General features: G+C 42.0%; 1 protein-coding gene across 13 annotated transcripts in view; it reads right to left on the bottom strand.

The window, feature by feature from the left end:
• CLASP1 (cytoplasmic linker associated protein 1) overlaps positions 1 to 24,843 on the bottom strand; it is a 166,603-nt gene that overhangs the window by 130,853 nt on the left and 10,907 nt on the right. For all 13 annotated transcript variants that reach the window (XM_079310496.1, XM_079310489.1, XM_079310491.1 and 10 more), the window contains one exon: positions 23,934 to 24,408. In XM_079310496.1, the coding sequence (XP_079166622.1) occupies positions 23,934 to 24,128 (195 nt within the window). In that variant the 5' untranslated portion in view covers positions 24,129 to 24,408. The remainder of the gene's footprint in view (positions 1 to 23,933; positions 24,409 to 24,843) is intronic.

Raw genomic sequence — 24,843 nt, forward strand, 5'->3', positions numbered from 1 at the left:
TGTCCGTTTAAAAGCTTAGAAGATAATGCTTTCCACATGCTTCAGAACCAAACCCCACATGTCATGCAGCACAAAGGAAATAGAAATTATTTAATGTTGATCTCCTCAACTCCTTTTGACCTGTGTGTATTTCCTTTTGCCTTTTTGGCTGTCATCATTGAGATCTGGAGCAACAGCTGATGCATCACTGTGAGCTCTCACAAGAGAATAAAACATCTGTTTTCCTCCCTCAGACTGAAAACAGACGCCTTTTTAGTCGTGTCCAACAGATACTCAATTACATGACAGCATAGTGAAGCACAATGCATCTAAATCAGGGCACACCCTTGGGCCACATGGGTGCCTGGCATGCAGTCAGGAACCCAAAAAAGCTTTGCAATCTCAGGCTATCCACACCTATCCACAAGTATCCAGGGTCTGGGATGCCTGCACACATCAAGGGTAATTTTCTTGCCTTGGCAATGTCTGCACAACTGCTCTAGAGGAAACACCATGTGCAAGTGCTGTGCAGTCCCACTGTGGCTCAGCTATGTTCTTGTGGCTTTTCTAATAAACTCTCTGTAAAACCCAATTCCATAAAAAAACTACTCCTCATGAACCAACTCACCTGACATTCCAGATCTGAGAGAGGTTATAGTACTCACCATGGGACAACTCTTCAACAAAACCTGCCTGGAGAGATTTTACTGGCTACTGTAGTTATGTTGGAAACTCACAGCTATGAAAAACTCCTGAAAATGGCACCCAAGGAAGCCCAGCCACAGCAGAGCAGGGTGGACAGCCTGGAAATCACTGGCTCAGGATTCAGCTTGGGACACATGGATGGGCTGACACTGCTAAGACAGCTCAAGCAGTGCCTGCTCCATGTCTGCTCCTGTGGCTGAAGCAAACCAGTCTCCAGACCTGTTCAACTGCAAGCATTTTAAAAACAAAAACCAAAGAAACAAACAACCATATTCCCACCCCCCCCAATAAATCAAAAACAGAAAAAAAACCCTCAGCCAAACCAAAACAAACCCCCCCCCCAAAAAAAAAATCAACCACAAACAAGGGAAGAGAAGGGAATTCTGCATCCCACACTGCTTGAGGGAGCCAGCATTTTGCTAAGGGAAAAGAACAAGCCATCTGAGCAGCTGACAGCACAAGTGGAAAACCAATTGGAAAATTATAGGGACAAACCACATACATCTTGGCTTCTAAATCCAGCTCTAGAAACACATTTAAACAAGTCAGGCTAATAGCTCCTATCAATGCTCTAGTGCCACAGCTACACAAACAAGCATCAGTCACGTTAAGAGGTTTCCACAAATTCTTGTGGATTAATACAAGGAGGTATTAATTAAGTGTTCAACTAAATCATTAGTTCTTGGATTAATTATCTTAAACAGAACTCTTTAGAACTGAAACAGATCAGAGGAACAGAGGCTGTAAGTGTAACAAAAGAAGGCAGTCAGGGTTCAGCACAGGTACACAAAGAGCTGACAGCCCGGGGGGAGCTCAGTCAGACCAGGCAGGTGCCTCCTGCACAGGCTCTGCTCAGCTTTCACAATGCTTTCACTGCATTTTTCTCCTTCACAACTTTTATTTCCAATGTAACAATGGCTAAGTTGAATCAAGTGTTTAAATAACCATTTTCTTCATGATTTTAGAAGACTGATGCCTTGTTTTGTAATTCTGTTATTTTCTCAGAGGTTTATTCTCACTGGACACTTGCTAATAAGATCAGACTTCTTGCTTTCTGCTGGACAGGATATACTGTATAATCATGCAAGCAGTTAATAGAACAGCATATCTTTATAAAATGCAGAAACTTAATTTAATATAATTCAGTAAAAGGTACTGTGCCATGTTTCAGGGGGAGGAAGGAGATTTTGTGCCCCGACACCACAAAACCTTGAAGCAACACTGAAAAGGAATTTTGAAGAAGAGAAAATGCAACCTGCAGACTTTGAGTCACACTTCACTTCAGAGAAAAAAGGGAACAACAATTTTCTAGATGTTTCCATAAAATAGGTGTTATGGAAGAAATACAGAAATAATTGCAATTTGCCAAGAAAAAAAAACTGCTTGAGACTAGGCTGTCTCCTGTGGTCATCACACATACAAAGGTGGATTAACTTATTTTTGTCTCCAAGAGATTTTAAGGGAGGCTTGATGCAAATTTCTAAAACACAAATTAGATGCTAGCCCTAACTGAAATATGCATCACCCAGATAGAACTGCAACTCTAAAAAAGTGCCCTCCATATTTTGGAAAACTTTTCATTCTGCATCATTTCAACTCTTTTTATTCTTACAGGTTGAAAATTATATACACCTTCCTGCTCCTGTAACTTCAAAAGTGGTTTATTTCCTTTGAGACACCTATTCCAAACTGAAATGTCCCATTACTTTTATTTTTTGTTTTAAACAAAGCAACAACTTTCACACAGAGGGGAAAGCATGGTCACTCTTAGAACTCCAAAACCTGATGTCTTGTGAATTCTGAACAAAACAGACAGAATGCTGGATGTGACAGTGTGCCATTGTTAACCTGACATGAAAAGGATGCCTGACTGCTTCCTCCCATCCCAGTCAGCCTTACTGCACATTCCAAACCGAGTTAAATGAAACAGTGACTCTTTACTTTTAGTGTAGAATGGGCCTCACCAATAAATTCAGGTGAGAAGTTGTTTCCAAAGCCAATTAGTTCAACACCATCTCCACCCCAGTGCTCAAATTAAATCAGCCAGGCCACATTTCTGGAATGTTTTGTTTTACTTGATTCTTAACATACAGGTCTTCAGCTGTAACTGACTTCATTTGTTCATTAAAACCTGCAGCAGTTTTCTATATGCTAGTTAGAAGCAGCCCTGTCAACCCAAAAACAGGTTTAATGAGCTTCTTTGTCACCACCTCTAAGACCCTGCTGACAGACTGTGAAACAGAAAAACTTATTTATGTTTTTAATCCTTCTCTATGTACAGTAATATAAGCCAGGTGACAACTTGTAGCCCCCAAAGACTCCAGCTACACGATCTGACCCACAACAATCTCGGACTTCAACAGTGCTTCACCCAGTTAATAAAGAATCTGCAACATGAATCAGGGAGTAAGATACACACATCAAGGTAAAATACTGCCACTCATAGCAGGAATTGATACATTCTTTTCAGCAAAGAAATGGCACTGGGCTTTGGTTCATTTATCTAGGAGTTTTTAACTTGACATCATCTGATAAAAGTAAAAACTTCAAAGTCACACAGCAATAGGCTTCAATTACTGTATTTCTATCAGTGTGTCAGTGAATGTGATTCAGGAAGGAGGAGGGATTGCTGCAGGCAAGTCTCTTGCAGTCTTATGGCACAGAGGCTATTTTAGCTGAATAGAAGATTGAGTTTCACAGATAGTAACTATGTCAGGCTAGAAAACATAATTTAGAGGATTTAAAATATGACAGTGCCCAAGGATAACACAAAGAAACAGAATATGCTTTCCAGATAACAGTGCTTGTAGTACGGGTTAGAGATCAAGTGGCTGCTTTTTCTTAAGAACAGACATTGTAAGAGAAGTCAAGCAGATAAGTTGCTAAATCTTCCACAAAATCAACACCACAAACTGAGGCAGATGCAGCTACAGTTATGCCTATTATTGCCCTTCATCCTTTTCCTCCTGTAGGTTAATAGCACTTTCTTTCCTGCACCACACCAAGACAGGAAATACAAGGCAGTGTTTTTCATGAGTGTTCATATCCTCATCTGGAACTGCAGAGCATTACTATCATAAACTTGTCACACTGAGGTCTAGCAGTACTGTATGCTGGAAAGAAGTAATATTTGGCTTCTTCATATACATCTGCCTGCAGTGTTGGGACTGTGCCAGCATGCAGTCCAGTAACAAATGTAGTTCAGCCTAAGATCTATAGATGCAGGAAAAAAAATCCATGCAGACCTACTCATATGCTTACATCACCATTTAAAGAGATTTCTCCTCCATCTTTCAAAGGACTGGGAATTTGAGTGTGCACATATACATTCTGTTCCTTGTCTCTGAATTCATACATCAAAGAAGATGCCACAACCACAAAGCAACACGGAAACAATGCACAGATTCTTTATTAACTTTCTTTTAAAAAAAACAAAAACAAAAAACCTTCAAGAGATACACAGGCCCTGCAGTAATTTCTGCTGTATCTTGACATTTTGATCAACCAAAAGTAAGGAATTTGGATTAGCTACAGGCCAGATTCTGACCCATCAGACTAGAACAAAACCAGAACCTTGAGCCAGTTGTCTGCATTCGCATTCTCTCCAGAAACAGGACAGGGAAGCCAGCCATTACTGCAAAATTTCTCTCCTTTTGATGACTTAATTTAGAGTCCCCTAAATTAAGAAGTCACCTAAATTCTATTAGGTAGGGTAAAAACAATTCCAGAAACAGATTTTTTAGCTGCTAAACCAATTTAGTCTACTAGGGAGATCACATGCTCTTTAAAGAGTTGCCCAATTATGTGCTGACCTTACATGGGCTCTGATGGTTTCTTTAAGTGACTCGTTAAATAATCCAAGATAGTGAAAAATTTATTTTGCAAGATGGGTTAATGCAGTTACATTATTTTTCCATAAAGTTCTTCTTAATCACTAGATAATTAGGACTAGGAGTCAAGATAATGGCAGCATTAACACCTCCCTTCTATCACTTCTCTCCAACAAGAAATACAAGGTCCCAGGAAGCAATCCCAATGGGAAGCAATCCCAAATCCCTCCTTAGGAGTGTCTGAGAAGGCATATAACACCAATCAACACCAGCACTGGTTTTATTGTGCCTTTCATCTGTACAAAGCAGCATGCAGACAAACAGCACAGTTCCAGCATAAACTGCTTCTGCAAGAACTTCAAGAAATTCTGACTTTCCATAAAGGAACTGGTGCACTCCCAGTTGACTCTGAGCACCACAAAACAGCTGTAGCAGAGGTAGGATGGGTCTCCCAAGCCTGTGGTCAGGGCCTCTTCCCCCACTCAGGTGATGTGGGTCTGGCCACAGCTGCCTCACAGCCACAAGAGCAAAGAGCAAACCCAACACCAGCCATGCTCAGCAGGGAGCTGAGACACAGCTCTCCCTCCTCACCAAGTTAGAGGAGAGCAGCACAAGTCAAACCCGTTTTCTGCTGGCATAATAGCAGCTCAGGAACTTCTTCTGGGGCAAGCCTAAGAGGCATTGCTTGCTTCTTGCAAGCCCTCACTACAGCAGCACACTGCAGTGCACGTGAGAGGCACACTCTTCCTCAGGCTGCAAAGCTAACCAGGAATACCAAAAAGGGAGCTCCACAGGGGATGGACAGCAAAGACTATGAGCATTAAATAGACAGTCACAAACCAAAGCACCATTACCACCCATCACTTCTGCCATGTACATCATGTACATCTGTAAGCATGGTGACCACCAAGGGAAACTACAGCCCAGGTGACTTGTACAGGACATTCCTGCTGCAGCCTCCAAGACCATTTCTCTTCTCCACTGTTGCTTTTCAGGCTGTACATGAAAGTTCATCCACAGCAGTCTGACTTGAACCCTCTGTCTCCAAGGGCAAAATTCTCCATGCACAAAGATCAACACTACCTCTTCTACAGGTCCCCTTCCCAGAAATGCCCTAAATTCACATCATCACAATTTTGATCACAGCTGAAGTTCTCAGTCAGAGTGACATATCAATACTGTGACCCACTTGTCTGCTACAGCATGAAAGCCTCACAACAGTGTCTCCTTGGTATGACTGTAGCTGCACATCACCCCATCTGCTCTTTTCCCTGCCACATGCTGTGCCTTTCTAGAGATTACAAAAACTATCTCTGCCCACGACAATTCCTTTAAAGCTTCATCCCACATCTCCCCCCAGCTCTTTGTTAATGACACTGCTACAGAACTGGAGCTGGAAACCAGAGGACCTACCATAAAATGGCTAAAGATACCTTTAGATCTTCATTAAATAATGAAGATATTACACTTCCAAGGACACATGACCCTTCAATGAAAAGGAGGCTTGTGCAAGCCCTTTGCCTTTGAGCACATCTACCTACAAGGCAGAGAAGTTCTGTTCTCCTCTACCTTTAATTATTTAGCACCTTTCTGGGATGAAGAGTGGTGTGCCCTCCTCCCAGAATCCCACCAGATCCAGCAGCACAAAGCTCTGCCAACACACTGCAGAACAAGGCACAAACCACCAGCCTCATTTGGCATACATTAACAATTGTAGTGAAAGCCACATTGAAGAGATTTTGCTAGCATGGACTTGAACAAAGGTGGTGATCATCTTTTCCCACATCCTCCAGGAGAAGGATAAAGAGAAATCCTCTTAGATTAGCTAGAGAGAAAATTAAACCTGCAGAGCAGAGGGGCACTGGGGCAGACTAATTCAGGAGACTGAAATCTTCAAAGGATGTATTTTAAGCATAGGTTGGATAAACATCTGACAGAAGACATCCGGGTATGTTCATTTGTCTTCTGTGAACAATAAACTGGATCTGACTATTTCCTGGAGTCCCTGATATTACAATACCTGCAAAGCCTCAAAATTTCCTCCTTGCCATTAGAAACATATTATCAGCAATGTAAGTTATTAGTTAGTAAGCATCCTTTATGAACAATAAAAGGCAGAGTGATAGACTCTTATTAGCAATCCTCTGTAGAAATACACTACACTAATAAATAATGGGTAATTACTTAGTAACTGGCTAATAAAAGTTACTCCCCAGGGTAAGGTTGACACCCTGGTTAATAAAACTCTCCAATACTGGCTTTAATCAAGATGAATGTAAAATAATGAAATATATAAAGGCTATGCTGAACCTTAGGCTCCCTTTCCTATGTCTGAAACTCAAACCATATCCATCCTTTTTTTCTGCAGGATCCTTGGAAAATTGTAGGATTTCGTAAAAATTAATATTCAACTCTGAAACCCTTCAACAAATTTTCTCCAGAGTGTTCACCTGAACATAGATGAACAAAATGAGCAACCAGCTTCCACGTGAGGCACTCTGCACTGAGTGCAGAGACACTGCTGCAACTGTGTCCCCTCTTGCAGGCTTCAAGCAGAACATGACTTTCTACAGGCAGGGAGTGCATCTCCTTGCTGGACTGCAAACACTAGCAAGCAGGACAGAAACAAGCCCAAAAACTCTGCTGCTGTCTGCAAGCTCTCTAAAGCGTCATCTCATGAGCCACCTGCAAATACACTGGACTGCTTCTGGCTCCCTACACAGAAGAGCTTGGTTGTGGTGCAGACCTGTGGTTTGCAAACTTGGCTTTTATCACCACCACCTTTTACAGCCTCAGTACCCAGTGGAGGGAAAAGGGTTTGCTGCAAGCTGAGTCAATAGCAGCCTCTTAATTAACCACTCTTCACTATCACCCTCCTCTTACTGACACCAAACAAAATCCACACAGCAGTAGAGGTTGGCTGACAAAGATCTGCAAGAGAAGTTTTCTTCTTTCCAACCTGGACTATACAATATGCTTGGGAAGGGGAGAATGGCACGGTTCAGCCCTCTAGTCATTTCCCAAGAGCCCAAAATACTGGAGGCACAATTGCAATTACCGGCTGCTAGAGCTGCCAGCTCAGCAGCAACTGAGCCCTTCCCGTGGCTCCCAAGTGAATTCACTGTGGTGGTTTGAGGAACTGGGCAAACACCAGACTAAGCAACTGAATCCTGTCAATACACTTCTCTCTCCTTGAGACCTGGGGGAACAAAGCATTGTTAATCTGGGACAAGAAGCATCTGCATGTGGCATTAGCTAGAACACCTGCATATTGCAGCAAGAGAGAAAACACCTTTTCCCCTGGAGCTAATCCCTGCAAGGGCAATTGCCTTCCCAGCAAACTTTTACACCAGCAGAAAACCAGTTCCCACTCAGCTGATCACCACTCAGCAACCCAGACAGATGGTCTTTAAATTGTAATTGTACTCTTTGACACACACAAAACCCACCAGCAGTAGTTTAATGACGTTTTCACACAGAAGGGGCCAAGGCTGCAAGCAACTCACCCAGACTCCCTTCCACACAGTGAAGGAATCCTTCTCAACAGGAATTTGTGGAGTAGCCTCCACACTTTGGGGAGTGACTTACAGATTCATAGAAACATAAGGCAGAAAATTAAGGGTGTGAAAAATATCCAGGGATTTCCTCTTCACTATGGAGTCACCTTGCCTAGCAGCCTATTTCAGCCATGCAGTCAGAGTGGGTCTCCCTCCCACCATGCCTGGTACAAGCACATTCCTAACACTGGTTCTGTCCCTCTCCCTGTGACAGTACTGCACACCAGGTTCTGTGCTCAGTCACACCAGAGCAGCCCATGGAAGCTCCAGAACAGTCTGGTAAGCAAAAGCCTCAGACTGCCAGAGCTATGGTGGGCAGAGCACCAATGTGCCCCCAGAGCCAAGCTTTTTTTTTCCCTGTAGTATTGCCTCACTATTCTACCTGTGAACTAGGAACCAAATACAATCTCTGCCTTAATGCCTGGTGATTAAGAACATAGCATCAATATTTAAACCAGTCAAATCCCCTTGACAGAAAGCAACACATTTATGCCATGTCTGTTGTTCAGGCAGGTAAGAGCAGCAGGCTTCACTGATGGACTTAGCCATTTTGCTGGTCTGAAAAGTAATTCCAGATACTTTCAGATGAAATGCACTACAGAATTTAAAAATTACATTAATCTCATTCTTCCAAAATAATTTAATTTTCTTTTGATCCAGCATCAAAGATTTTCAGAATATGTATATCATTAATTATGCCAATCAGAAGAACACTGAACCTCCAAACCAAGTATTAACAGTATATGTAGCAAAAACATGCATTAAGTATTTCTAAATCAGATCTTGCAAGATCAGGGGAGAAGCAGGGAGGTTCCTCATAACAAGCAGGACTTTCAGGAACTTTTATACAGACTAGTTCCAGTGAAAGCTTTAGACATCAGGCATCAAATAGCATTATGTCTATTGAAGGAGTCCATGCCCCAACCCAAATGCTCTGGACAAACACAGCCCCCACTGAAAGATGGCACTACACAAAGCATGGGCCACCACCACAGCCTGAGACCCAGCAGGCCTAGGAAATGACAAAGACTGACAGGAGGCTCACCTGTCCACAGTGCAGACAGATCACCTACTGCTCACCACTAACAGAAGAGCCTAAGGAAACAGGGAATCCACAGCTCCCCAGGAACTGAACATTGATCTCCCTGTGACTCTCCTCTTGCAGACTCCTGGTGCATGTGCACAAACTTGCTCTCAGCAGCAAGTTGAAGCTCACAGCATTAAGGAGAAAATTAACTGTGCAAGTCAAATAAAAGCAGGTATGCTTCTTTTCAAGTTTCCTTTTAATCTTTTGATGCTAGATAAAAGGAAAAAACAAGATTCATCTCATAGGTATGCAACTGTTCCAAAAATGAGCACTGAACAGCAGAGATTCAAAACAGGCACAAAGATGAAAACAATATCCATATGCAGGTTAAGCAAGTCATCCACAAACACTGAACCTGTCAGTGAGAAAGAGAATGCTTGTGGAAAAGAATCTCTTTCAGCTCTGTGTGGGTTCAATCCTTATCTCCCTCCCTGCCAAGCCTCAGAGGAGCAGGATGCACCCTCAAATTCTTGCAAGAATGTGAATGCTACCACAGGTCCTGGGACAACCAAGTATCTGCTGATCAGCTTTTCCAAATTTCTCTCTCTCAGCTCCCGTATTTGCTACAGAACAGTAACCCTTTCAACACAATGACACAACCCCCAACTGATCACCCAGCACAAACCCAAGCAACCAGTGTTCTGGACAAGGACAGCTCTCGTGACTAAAACCTTAATTCCAAATCACAATCCAGCTTGTAATGTTGGTTAGTCACTGCTCTCCTCAGAGGCTTATACCTAGAAAGACTCCATTCAAGTCAAACGAGATTGCAGATTTCTCCCAAAATAACCGAGAGCGGATTTTAGGATGTCAAAACAAACATTGTCTGGAAGCAGAGGGAACCTCACACCACTGGTCTAGGAAGTGCAAAGGAAACAGCAAGAATAAGAAAAGAAAAAATAATTACTGAAAACAGCAATATCTGTCTAGCATCAAGCTCCATTATTTTAAAGAATACAGGCAGCAAAAAACCATGATCTCTTTATCCTACATTATTTGCACCAGTAACAGATTTTTAGAGGCAGAAGGGTCTCATTAGATCAGTTAATCTGATATCCTATATAATACAGTCCATGAAATCCCAAGCAGTTCCTTCTGCACTGAAACCAATTATTTTCTATGAATAAAGTATTTCTTCTGAAACAGCATTAGGGTTTTACCTGATTTTGATTTAAGATCTTCAAATCACATAAAGGAAGAACTAAGCCCTAAGCATTCTGACCAACAGCTTGTTTTTTGTTACAAATGCAGACATTGCATACATCACAGTAAAATGCAAAAAAAATAAGCATTTTTGTCATCTGCCAAAAAAGGACTCCCCACCCCCGATTCACAAGCAGTAGTTTTCAGCCTTCTAAAAATACAGTGATCTACATACTTTCTACTAAGGATGTGCATCCCTACAGAGCAAATGGAAGCCCACAGACAAAGTGAGGCCACAGCCTCACTTTCTTCAAGTTACCTTATATAGCTCCCCTAAACAATAAACCAAGTTCTAGGTGGCTGAGAGCTCAGCTTTGAAACTGGTGTGCTCCTCCCAGAGTGCAAAGAAGCAGAGAGGGCTGGGGGTTGTTCCCACAACCATTCCTAGGGCAGTACAAAAAAAAACTGTAATAGTCCAAGATTTTTTCCCCCATCTTCTATTGTGTAAGCTTTTTACAAAATAGCACATTTACAAGATGCCACATTCACACAATACCAAAAAACTAGCACAGAAGCCAAAATCTGTGATATAAATTCACATATAATTGATTATAATAAGAATTAATAATGTGTTGTTACTTTGAAATCACTGAAACTATCACATGGAAATATAGATTCAATAGCTTCAAGTAGTGGGAGTGAAAAATCACATTTCAATCACAAACTCTGACTTCTGTAACAAAAGACTAAACAAGATTAGTTACCCTTCCCCCATTACTCATTATTAAATGTAAGCCTCAAAGGAATGTCTCCCAGAAAAAAATCTCCATAAGAAATAAAATTCAAATATAAATTAATCCTTATGAACATGCACACAAGTAACATGGGCATTAACAGCATTTGAAGAGCTAAAATTAAAAATAGATCTTCCCCACATTAGATGTGGTGTTCATCCAAAATTATGTCCCATTTCTGGAGAGCCTGCATATGGCACATTGCAGCAGTTGGGTTCAATTTGAGTTTCTTCAACTTTAGTGGCAGCAGGATCTGGCTCTTAATTAAGTTCCAGACTTCCCATTGTCCCAACCCTACCACACCTTTCCTGACTGAAAAAGGCAGGTTTTAGAGCATTTTTGTTTTAATTGTTCTCAGCCAAGTTTTGCTGTAGAGCCATTTTCTAGCACACATTCACTTACCAGGACTGCTGCTCTCATTTATCACAAGTGCCCCTCTGATTCCTGGAAAACAACCCCCCAGTAACACACTTCATTTCCATCCTCCCAGTTTGAAGCTGTCAGACTTCAATGGTGATAGCCATGAAGTAAATACAAAGAATATAAACAGGCTCAGGGCACCTTCTTGTCGTCCCAGAAGTTTATCCTGGCTCAACTCCCACCCTGATGAACACCATCTAAAAGTCCTGTTTTTGGCCTCTTCCCTCTGCCTGTGCTTCCCTTACTTCAGTTTAAAAAGACACACCAGAATCTCTCCTCGTGCTCTCTTCCTCCCAGACTGCCACATGAGAGTCACCACTGGATATCTTCCCACAAGGACAGCAGAGTCCATCCCACACTCGTCTTTCCCCACAGCTCCATCTTCTCCCAGACCAGCAGCGTCTTTGTCCTCCAAGCTCCTGGCTCATGCACATCTTCAGATCCCCCAGAGGGCTTTATCCAAGCCTTCTGAACTGCCAGCTTTAACCTGTCTGCACAACTGGTTCTTTGAGACAGGGACACTTGCACAGCTCCCCACTTTTTCACTCTGTGTCTCACCCATCCAAAGCACAACCTTTGCTCAGCAGTGTTCAAGGGCTGTAGCAGCACCAAGCAGTCCATCGGGCTGGACCACCCAAGCCACCCTTTGTGCCAACAGACTTACACTGATGTCTGACCAGTGATATTGGAATCATTGCATAACATTTGTGGAAAACATGGATTCTAGTTAAAACACAGAAAACACCACATGGAAGTCTGGAGTACCCACACAGAGTAACAAGTATATATTCCAGTAATTCACTGGCTCTCCTGTCTAAATCAACTTCACCTTATTTCCCTCCTTTACATTAGCTGAAAGAACTGGGGAGTCCATGGGACCCATGTGACCTAGAGAGCTTCACTACCAAATCATGAGAAATCTCCTTTCCACAGTGCAAAAAGCCAATCTCACACCAGCTGTGTCACATGAGTTAGTTTTGTAACAGTGCTAGAAAAGTCACCTAGTCATCTAGAAAAGTCATCAACTCTCATTCTTAAGTGTTTGTCCAGCTTCAGCACACTCTGCTACAATTCTCATGAAAATTCCTCGTGAAAATGGCCACCAGAAATGCCTATTAGAGAGCCACCAACTAGCATCAGTCCCAGATACCTCAGTGATAGCTCAATGAAGAACCAACAGCTGAGAAAAGACCATGTTAGCACCTAGTAATCAATCACTCCCTGACAGAAGCCTGAAAGATACTTTCTGAGTTTATTATTGCAGTATTTCACGCAGACCTAAAATCCAATCCATCTCATCTGTATTAAACATCTTGAAGTTCCCACATGGCAGCTCACCTTTCTGTCATTGCATAGCCTCTACCTTCAACCTTTCCCAAATATATGCCCCATTTGTATCCCTGCTCCTGTAAGGGAATTATTTTACAGATAATCCTTATTTTCATGGATGACCCTTCTTTTCACACCGCCATCTCTCTCTAGCTGTTCTGCAAATTGAATTTTCAAATATCCATCTTCAAAGCACTGTCATTTGGTCCAAGATGTCAGCTCCTGACTCCCCATCCACCTGCAGTACCAGTTCCCATTACACTACCTCTAGGTGCAACTTTTCACAGCACTTTTCTCCACACATGCCCTCCTGCTTAGGAAATCTTCTCATTAACTTTTTGCAGGCTTATAGAACAGGAAATTCCAGAAGGAAACAGATGAAACTACAAGGAGAGAATGGGACCTGACCAATATGAAGAAAGAAGCAGAGCTCTTTGAAGGCAACAAGAAAGTTCAGATCTTGATGGTGATTGAAGCTAGTAGTCCTACAAGCAGACCTACTCACATAACTTATTCACATTCCAGCAATATTGTGGAGGTTACAACTTCCCAAAGACCTAAAGGGAAAGAAAGTAGAAGAGGCAGACAGGAAAACCAGGAAAGCCACCCATACAAGCCTGGAAGAAAAGCTCCAGACAGACAGACAAAATATTCCAATCTGTAAGAGCATGCACCTCCTAAAACCTGTGTGTAGTTTCAACTTACCCATACCACATCCAGTCACTGTGTGAGAAATTCCTTTTGGAGGGCAAGCAGTTCAGCCATGCACACAACAGCAGCACAGCCATGGCACCCTTCCTGCCTCAGGATACAACGCTGCAGTGCCCCTGGGAGCAGCTCAGAGTTAATCAAGGTACACAGCTGCCTTCTCCAAGGGGTTGATTTACAAAAGTAGGAGTGTACTGCAGTATTTGCACAAGGATCATTCTGTCCACAGCACTCCAAACAGATGAGAGCACACACAGTTTACTGAGGACTATTGGGTTAAACCATTTGGTGTATGAGGATGGACTCCATGAGCTACAAGCAAACAGAATTCCCTCCAAAACTCAGGTGCACTTTTTATTTCAAAGTGAAAGCTAAAGCTGTCTGCATTTACAGAGTCACTGCAAAAATTGGAGTGTTAACAGTCTGGCTCCACCAGACAGCTCTGGTGATGGGTGTACATCAGTACAAGCCTGCAATGTCCAGCTCGGTGCCGCACTGAACCAGCAGCGACCCTTTATTTAAGCTCCCAACAGTCAGACACCAAGCCCTCCCAAACTGTTAAAAGCAGACATTTGTTCCATGTCACTGCACAAGTGCTGATGCCTCCATTTGCTGCAGGATTTCCAATTAGACCCAACACAACTATGTCACTTAATATTAGTCAAATGGAGAGTCATGGCAATACAAGGCAAACTCACTGTTTTTTAATGGAGTATAGTTCTAATAGAAAATTATCATGAAGAGCTGATTCCTAATATACATTTCACAGTAAATGCAGATACTACTCAGTATCATTTCATAACACAGTGAATTCAAGCAACTTTGGTTTCCCATTTGCTATTACCAGCTTCTCAGCTATGGGCTAACTGGCGCACTCTTAACACTGGCAAGGTGGTAACCACCACAGTTCACCTCACAATACTTCCACACCCCAAAGAAATCTTGCCAGCCTTTGTTCTTGTGTGCATGTGCTGCTTGTAGGAGCAGAGCATGGCCAGGCTGGATGAGCACCCTGATCCAGTAGAAGGGGTCCTGCCCTGTCCCCTGGCAGGGGGGCTGGAACCAAATGATGTTCAAGGTCCCTTTTAACCCAAGCCATTCTGTGATTCCATGTCAGAATGGGGCTCCACTGTGCAATTTTTCATCACTTCCACAAACTTATCTCCAGGAGGTTACTTTTGGAGATGAAAAAGCATTAGTACCCACAACAATTTTCTCACACTTAATGCAGATTCAATCCTACACCTTCTTTCCTCTGGCCAAAATCCCAGCCACAGTATTAAAAAGAAAACAAAAAAAAAAAAAAAAAAAACCAAAACAAAAAAAAACCAGGCTGTGCACGGCCTGGTAACTGCAAGTCTTTGCTCCGATTCTTGAATACTCACATGTTGCTTTGTTTTAAAGTTCCACGTTTAGCACAAATGAAGAACTCAGTAGATTTTACCTAGTTAAAAAAAATAGAGATCTCATCTAGAAAGAAAGTAATGTATGATTTGTGGGAGGCAACATTCATTTGGAGAAATTCAGAGACTACATGTCTCCACTGTGTTCCCTCCTGCATTTAATGATATGGCCACAGACCAGACAACACATTACAGACGACAATTACATGAGGCAGCTTCATACAGACTCACACAAAGCACAGTTCCAGCCATCAGCTCTGAGCAAGGCAAGCTGACTGTACTCAGCCTTAGTTAAGCTGTTACTGGCACCCTGGGTGACTCAGAGTCACCACAAAACTGCTGGCATCACTGGCACCCCAAAAACATTCACACAGGAGTCAATTCATGTAAGTGCCTCTGACACTGGGACACTCAGCACCTACCAGCTAATAAATTCTGCAAAAAAACAAGTAACAAGTTTTAGAGCCTTGACAGTACACAGTGATATGGTGGATGAAACTAGATAGTGAGTCCAAAGGCCCTTGCAACCTGAATTACCCTGTGACCGTAAGGGCTGATCCAACTTCCATATAGCTAATGCTGCCTTTCTGCTGCAAAATGCACCTGCTGAAAAAAGAGGGCTGCCAGAGCCAGAAATGCTTATCTGAAACACCAAAGTAACCCTGCAGCAGATTACCTAGTCCCATGTGCTTGTCTTCCAAAAAAACCCATAGGTGCACTTAATGCTAAGAGCACATTAGAATGTTTAAAAAGAGCATTATCAGCTATTTTTCTGTCCTATTTTTAAGGAAGAGATAATAAAATTGTTGATATAACATTCATCTATTCTTTTTTCTCCCCAACTTTTGAATTCTTTAGCAAATTTTAGCAAACTCCAAACTTATATGGTAGGGGAAACAGAGATACCAAAGATTATATGCACTTACAGTAACCAAAAGAGATTCCACTGAAACACGGACCTCAGCATGAGGAAAACCAAAACATGGGATATCTAAAAATCTACAAAGAAAAAGGCAAAGGAAATAAGGCTTCATACAACTTCTCTGCTTACAAAATGACAATCAAAACTAGACCAAGTCAGAGGCAACTAGAGCCCACTGACAGTGGGACTTTCAGTAGACAATTTCTTCATGTGGAAGTTCAAAGGGTGAGACAAGGATGGGTTTTAAGACAACTTCAAGGAAAATCCCACAAAGAAGACAGAGAAGAATGTGCATACTTTCAATGGAGAAGCTAACAGGCTGGTGCTGGTGGGATGAACCTGGGGGTTGATGAGCATTTCTTTCTGCATCAAGAGCACAACAAAACTCCACTGAACAATTTAGAGACTAGCAAAAAAATCAAGGTGTCAGTAAATCCAGCACTGACACTAACCTTCCATTCAGGTCATGCCAGGGAAAGTGAGGATTCACTCCTACTCACCCTGCTACCTACTAAACATCAAGGGAGATGGGTCCCACACGCATAAAAATATCTGCTAATTTTACTCCAGAGGTAACAAGCACCATATGAACAGTCTCTGCAAGTCACTTTGGGACTTCTGAGGACCAAAACTGTTTAAAATATTGTATTTAAAGTGCTTAAGCAGTTTAAGGCACAGTATCATATCTGTTCTACCACACAGAGGACTGAAACAAAATTGCCCTACCACTGCATAATCCTGTTATTCTATACTGCACATAAACTATTCAGAATCATCACAAGATCTATCCTAAAACCAAATGTCTTGTCCTTATCTGTTCATCTCCAGGACTTTTCCAATGTTCTTTCTGTGGGCAACTTTCATCTGACATGCAGCCTAAATTTACTCACAGCCAGTTTATACCCATTTGTTCTTGTGCTAACCTTGCCCTTTAAATCTAAGAGCTCTCTCCCCTCCCTGACGGTCACCCCTCTGATGTATTTATAGACAGCAATCATATTCCCTGCCAGCCTTCATACTGTAAACTAAACAAGCCAAACCTCTTAGTCTCCTCTGGTTAGGCAGGCTCTCCAATACCCTGAACACCCCACTAGCCCTTCCCTGCACCTGTTCCAGCTTGAATTCCTTCCTTGCAGACAGGCAACTAGAACTGTACCCAATAAGGCACTATACAATAGCATTAGTGCACCCTTATCCCATGAAAATAAATCCCCAATAATCTGCCTTTTCCACCAAGTCATCAGCTGTGACCCTTAGCCTGCAGTGAAGCAATACACACCAAGGTTTTCTGAGAGCTGGCTAACTCTGTTAGGCCTCTAATAAACCCTGGTGACAAGCACTGAAGTGCTGCAAATGAAACACTACACCAGCATTAAAGGAATAGCTTTATCCTCTCAATTTAGTAACCACAATGGTTCAGTCTGTTGTGTGTTGACCCCAGACTCACAGTCCCAAATGAGAGCACCTCCTGGCCTTGCCAATGCTGAGGCAGTCACTCTACCAAACACCCAAGAGAAAACATATCTAACAAAACAAAAATGTAATAAAAACACAAACACACACAAAAAAACCACCTCCCCCAAAAACCAAACACCAAAAAAACCCCAACAAAATCAAAACCACAAGCACATAAAAATTCAAAAAAACAAAACAAAATCAACACAGCAAACAAACAAGAAAAAAATAGCCCCAGACAACTTTTGCTAGTCCCAGCACTAAAACCCTATGGGAACTTAATTTTGTCAGCAAACAAAACCAGGTAATCAAATCTCAAAAAGCCAGAATAGTATGCAAGAAAGACTTTTACTTTGTATCCCCCATAATTTATTTCTCAACATCCACTATGGGCCACCAAGAGACAGAATATCATGCTGTCATTTAATTAAAACACCATGTAAGCACTGCAATTAGACTCAGGTTGCTTTGGTGAAAACCAGACATTAAAACAGTTGGAGGGGTTTTACCAAATGTCAAACTCTTGGTTGGTTTAAAGCATCTCCTTATGCTTTGTAAGGTTGCTGTGTGGAAGACACTTCTGGGACACCTGAGGACTCTGCTCCAGGCTCCAAATATTTCTGAAACAGATGACCCAAAGGAAGTACACCTTTGTTTGCAAGAGCTACCTTTCTTCTCAGGGATGGGGTTATTTTCCCCTCCATTTCATGAATGAGCTTTAGATATGAGCTCTAAAGCAAGTGCAAAAGAGGTTAGACCTTGAATGTGCCACTAGGGAAACTAACCTCTGTCCTATTTAAACACTCAGTCTCCACTCTGCACACTCCCTTGGGGATCCTGCAGGTTCTCATTATTTGTATTTGATTTGGTAATACCTTGGTAAACAACAGAGATACTGTTCTTTGGTACACTCAGGCTCACAAACTTGTTTTATGCAACTAGTAGCACATCATTTTGTGCATTAAACAACAAGAAAAGTATTACTGCTCTTCTAGAGTTCTTCCTACTGCAGCCAGAAAAGGACAATTCCTCCTGCTACACCAGTCATTATTATTATCTTTTAAGTATGAAGAAAAAGCCACATGGAAATTCTGTGCTGACTTACTAGAGCAGGTAATTTTTCCCCTGCCCTGAATCCAAAGGTCTGAAACTAGAACTGAATTTGATCTTTTCCAGCTGCTACAATCTTCTACTCTACACAGCATCCTCTGTGGCACTCCCCACACTGCTGATACTATAGAGGTGAGAGCTGCACCACAACCCAATCAAATTACCACACTGAGCAGTTAAGTGTTGGCAAGGCAGGACCAGCTACTAGAGTCAGAGAAAAAAAAAACAAACTGACCAGCTGGACTGGAATTAACATCAATGCCTACAGGAAACTGCATATCCCGGAGCCAAAACTCTGTTCTTCCATAAGTTTAAGGCAGGAAAACCTACCTATTAGGAGCATGCCAGCACAGAAGCCTAAAAACAAGGACTGGGTACACTCCACAAATGCAGCTCAAACCAAATGAGTCTTTAGCCCTTCCTAAAGAAACTCTTCTCCCCACAGGGAAGTCATCACCAGCAGTTTCTGTCACAGTACCTTTTGCAGCATGGGCATATGCAAGGAATGGGCTCTACTCTCAAGTCCAGATCTCAAGGCCACTTTTCCTCCACAGTCCCCTTCCCATATCTTTTGTGCATCAAAACTATTTAATTCATTTCCATTAGCAAATTCAGCTTCATAGTAAAGAGGGATGAAAGTTGAAGATGAATGTATACATTACTGACCTCCATGCACCCCCAGCAGCTCAAAACACAGCAGCTAACAGCAGCTGCTTAGAAACCCTTTAAGAGTCTCTTTTTCTTCCACAGATGGTGAAGTCCTTTCCCTCCGTGCATGAAATACTCAACAAAACACACTCACCAAATTATCATATCAACCCATAACCATGCATGATAATTATGTCTTAAATCAGGATTTCTTCTACCGAATTTCAACCAAAATAAACATGGTATAAAGAACAAATGCATGCTTAGAGTGAACAACCATTCATCAGCTTAAGTAACTCTAATGGATGTCACTTTAAACTAAGCCTGCACCATCTGTCCTACCCCTCAATTAGCAAGCAAAAAAAATTATTCAATACACAGTTTAAGAAAGCCAGCTAATTTATGTAAGTTCTATTTCTTTTCAGCTCAGTGAAACATGCTCTTGTAATGCTTGATATTCAGAAACAGATCAGAATGGAAGGCTGCTTTCTCTAATGCTATTAGGAATTTTGTCAGGGGAAATAAAATATCCGTGTAATATTTCACCATATCAAAAACATTCTAGTTAACATCTTCCATTTTACTTTAAAGAGTATGATGTCTTTCTCAGCACCAAAATCAGCTGGGAACTAAACAAATCAAATCCAAAGTGCTGCATCCATGAACACAAACAAAGCTCAGGACACAGCCCTGCCCTGACAGACTGAGTCTACCAGCACAGCAGGAGGCTGTGGATGTGTCCTCAGACCCAGGGTCTGTTAACCATGTCAGTCCCTAACTCACCCCTCAGAGGCAAAACCCAGTTCTGCAGGCTGCTGGGACAGAGCCTCACACAGACCCAGCTGCACTGGGACAAAGGGACCATTCCATGCAAGAGAGAAACTCTCCCTGCAAAACAAACCAAGTCCAGTGAGAGCAGTGCAGTGCCAAAAAATTACTATCTGCCAAAAAAATACAAAGCTCCATCCAATTCCTTACTGCAAACCTCCATCCAGTCTCACTTCAAACTGGCCTCTCCCACCACTCTGCAACACGTGAAAACATTGAATAAAATCTCTCTTCAGCATGTTGGACCCTGACCTGATTGAAGGCTCTGTCACCACCAATATTCAAGTTCCCTCTTGGATGTTTATCTAAAAAAAAACCCCTGCAGTAACAAGGGCTATTTCCACTGGGAACCTCAACTCCACCAGCACAGGCAACAAATCCCAGGGAAAAGAAAGGTACAAGAGACCTCATCTGTTGAGGAGAAGCAGACAAGAGGAGATCACTGCCAAATACTCTCAGTTCACCTTTAGGAACAACAGGCTGGTTGAAAACTACTTTAAGATCCTGAACATTTTACTTTAGATTACACCTTAATTTACATAATGGTCTGGGTACTGAGAAAGGCTCATCAGCCACAGATGAGCCGGGAGATCCTGCACACTTAACATCAGCATTACTAAATACCGCAGAAGCAGCTCAAAGCGAGATGGCTCACCAAGGGATTACTGATGATTTCAGCTCCCTCCCCTTGCCATAGCATTGTGAACCTGAGAGGACATGATGAAGCTCTGACAATGCTGCACTGTTTTAAGACCATCAGCTCTGCACAGGCCTTAGTTATTGTTCAGAGATTCAAAGCTCAGCAAAATAACTCTCTTTTATGCTTAGCAGGGGAAGAAAAGGAGTCAAGCAGAACCACCATCGTGAAACAGCACAGACCAAGCAAACAAAGCACAAAATGAAGAAGCAGACCAGAGGCAGAATTCCTCTTTGGTCTAAAGCATCCTGCAATACCTTCCCCAGCCCAGCCTCACTGGTGTAATCCACAACTCCTGGTGTCCACATAAACACAGGCTGGCTGCTCTAAGAAAGTGTGCTCCAAAGAGAAGTAAGAGCTCTCAAAGAGAATTCATTTTTTCACTCTGCATCATTCTCATGTTTTCTACACACCTGTAAGTACTGCTGAGAAAACTTGAGCCTGCAGTGGCTGTTGGATGCAGTTCAAGCACACTCCTGGTAAGCACAAACATGCAAATGGCTTTGCACTGGACTTCAGTGCCTTGTATCATACAATCACTCCTATGTTTCCTTGACTTGAAAAGCATCCTCAACTATCCAAGTACCTTCTGCACCTAAGGCAGCTGCCTGTTACAAAGCAGGAACCAGTGATCAGGTCACAAGACCATTGTTAGGAGAGTTTCAGAGTACTGAGTGCTATCAGAAGCATCTTAGGCCTCACTATGTTTACACATTCCATTTTTAACAGACTTGAGACAGGACCAACCAAAGAAAAGTATCTTTGCCCTCCATCATTCTTTTTTTTTCTGAATCTCTTTCTGAAAAAGAAAACTCCATTGTCTGCAGTCACAGTGCAGAGGTCAAGGACTTCACACAGCAGAGTTATTAAAAAATAGAAACAATATACAGAAAAACAGCAAGGCCAAAATAGGTTAATGATAGCCATGACATACACAGATCAGACTTGTGTGCCAATGAGGGAGAGAGCTTGAGCCCTTCCTGTAAAGGTGCAATTTCATCATCAGTTTAAGCTCCTTTTAACCCAAACTAAACTGGTTTGCCTTGGAGATGCCTCTTCCCTGGTTCACTGATGTTTCCTCGGTGATAACATATAAGCACAACTGTTTAGCTAGAGGAGTCCTAGACAGGAAGGAGCCATGAATCAACTGGATACTGTCCCAGTATAATGGGTTTTGTTATCCACATCTAGTCTTATTCTGAGAACACACACTTTATTGCTGAAGTGTTAGGAAATTTCAAACCATACAGATGATTTCAATCTTTATTTTAAGCTGATATTTTTTCAAATTAAGAGACTGAGGTGCAAAGAGAAAAAGACTACAAATATTTCAGTTCCTGCTGCTGTGACCAGACCAGTGCAGTTTAACTCTCCAGATGGCTATCCTAGGGCAGTGCTGCCTGTCCTTCTACTCCTAAAGTTGACACACTAATCCATGAACTGGATCAGATGACACCAACTCCCCCAGGCTCTCTCACACCAGACAAAGTTGAGCTTCCAAACCCCTACCCCACAAACAGTCAGGAAAAAGGCAACAATAATGCAGATACAGGCATTAAAACAAAAGGAGGAAATGGGCATAAGAGGGTGCACTGAACCTTGGCTGGACCCTGAAGAAGACTTCACCACATCACTGACCTTCACATAGCCAGCTTGCCCCACTCAAAGGCTTCACATCTCCTATTATACTCATTCACTGAGAAAACACCCTCCAGACATCTGAGACATGTCTCTGTTATGCTTACTAGAACTTATTAATCACAGCAAATGCTATCTATAGAACACACACATTAATGAACAGCCAGCTCAGCAGCATGAGTTCTGGAACAGAGTCACTGCAGTACAGAAGTGCCACCAGTTTGTTACTCAAAAATTAATACCACATAGATCATTGCAAGTGTGTAATTCAACAGACAAAATACTGGGAAGATGAGAAAGTTATCTGAACAGAAATTCTGCAAACTAAGTGTGATACTGGGATTGCAAAGCACTGCACAGCTCTGTGATCCACATCACTTCATGAAATCCATGCAAATAGTACATTTTGTAACAATTTCAATTTTACTGTGCTTGGATAACTCTTCCACTGAGAATCATGGAAGTTCGTAAGAGACAGCCAGTTAGTAAGAAAAGAGAGAATAAGAATATATACCACTCTCAGAACTGCCTGTTCACAACAGCAAGCTAAAAATTTCTTCATGTGTTCCACCAGAATGGATTCTCTATTGAGACCACATTAGCTTTGGTGGTTTGGTGACAGCGTTTTTAGTGTTTGGGTTTGGTTTTTTTTTCCCTCCATGGCAAACAGCTTCTACAACAGTGCTCATTGACAAAAATGAAAACAAAGAAATGCAGTTGTGCAGAACACTCTGCAAGGTCACAACTACTTCCCAATCAAAACTTCTGTTAAAAATAATTTTAATTGAGTACACTGAGCTCCAGAGCACTTACAACCTATACAGCCAGTCCCTCCCTCACCTCTACAGGTGTGAACTGCAGAGCAACCCACAGTTAAACATCTTTAGGCCCAGCTCTGTAGGAACTTGCAGTCTGAAAGTCCCCAGCACTTATCGAAAAGGAACATTATTACATCCCACACAATAGCTTCAGTACTCTATTAGACTTTTCAGACTGCCTCATGAACAGACCAGGACAAGAGTTTTCCAAGTCACAGCTGAGAATCCCTCTCCACTCCCACAGTACTTGGCTGTGGTAGGACTTCCTCACTAAACCTGAAGTGAAATGAAGTGATGTGACAGTGAAAACAAGGCAGTGGAGTTCCACATCCTACCAACTCATCTCAACACTATCAAATTCAACAGAAGACACACACACACAGTGTCTTTCTTGAGCTAAGTACAGTTGATCTAGTATGTTGCCTCAAAAAACAGCAAAGGAAGTCTAGCGTGATTTAATGATAGTGAAAACCAATAGAGCTTATATATGCTGTTTTTCAGTTTAATAAGCCTTTTAGTATGGCAGGAAATCATGAGCATTGCTAAACTACTGGGATAATCAAAGCATGCCACAAGCTAACAAAGTACACAAAGAAACCAGGATATCAAAAACTATGAACACCAAATGTAAATCCACTTGTGCTTAAAACACCATTCACTGAATTCTTACTGCCTTGAGTCCCCAATATCATAGCAGCCATCAACTACCAAGATATGGAACAACAATCACTGATTCAGTCTAATTACCAGTTTACAGAACAGTATGATATGATAGAATGTATACTATAGTTTCATTTAGATCAAGTAACACTTCACATTGAAACTTTTGACAGTAATCACATTCCACATGACAAATTCTTACCTTATAATTGCTGGAATTGACCCAAGAAGTGGCCAGTCCATCAACCATTTTATCCAGCATAGTCTGATCATGTTCAAGATCAGATGACTTCTGTTTATCTGAGAAATAATCTATCAATTCCTGGCCAACCTGAAGCCTTTTTCCAACATCCTTCTGCAGCACCTGTGCTAAGCAGTACTCCATACTGGGCTCCATAGTGTCTCAGAAACACAGCACCAGCCACAAAGCCAGAGGGCAGCAGGGCCAAAAACTCCCTCTACAAATGCACGCAGGAGGTCGCCTCTTTCTTCGATGAAGGTTACTGAGGGCCTGGGTTTCAAAGATGCAATTCTGAGAATGGCAACAATGCACCATGTGTGTGTGGACAGCAGCTGGCAGGATATTAAAAGTCCAATTTAAATAACTAGTAATAGATGAAGCAACGAGCAGTGCTGTACAGTTGAGTCTGCAATAAATCCCAATTCAGCAGTCCATTCTGAAAGAAATGAAAAAGAACAGTATTATAAGTTAAATTAAGACTGGAGGGGAAAGAAAAAAAAAGATTGAAAGCATGTCACAAAATAGGTTATTCATATACAGCTGTGAAGCTGTGTAAGTCAGATACGAGCAGCATTGGTCTATTTTAAGGAATCAAACAAGGTAGGTCAGGACAAAAACCTTATTTGTTACAATAGCAGTTATGCATCCATTCCCTGGAAATTTCAGTGACAGTAAATTTGTGGCTTAGAGCAACAGCTGATTAATAATCAGTATTATTGTAACTTTGTAACTGCCACCACCCACCCAAAAAGGTGGGGACAAAATCCTTAAGCAGGTCACCAGGAAAACCTATCCACTTTAAGTGAAAGCAGGAAAAGGTCTGGATCCTGTTTTGACTGCTGGCCTTCAGCAATCAATGTCATCAGCTGGT

Source organism: Erithacus rubecula, assembly GCF_903797595.1.
Source record: "Erithacus rubecula genome assembly, chromosome: 8".
Lineage (NCBI taxonomy): Eukaryota > Metazoa > Chordata > Aves > Passeriformes > Muscicapidae > Erithacus > Erithacus rubecula.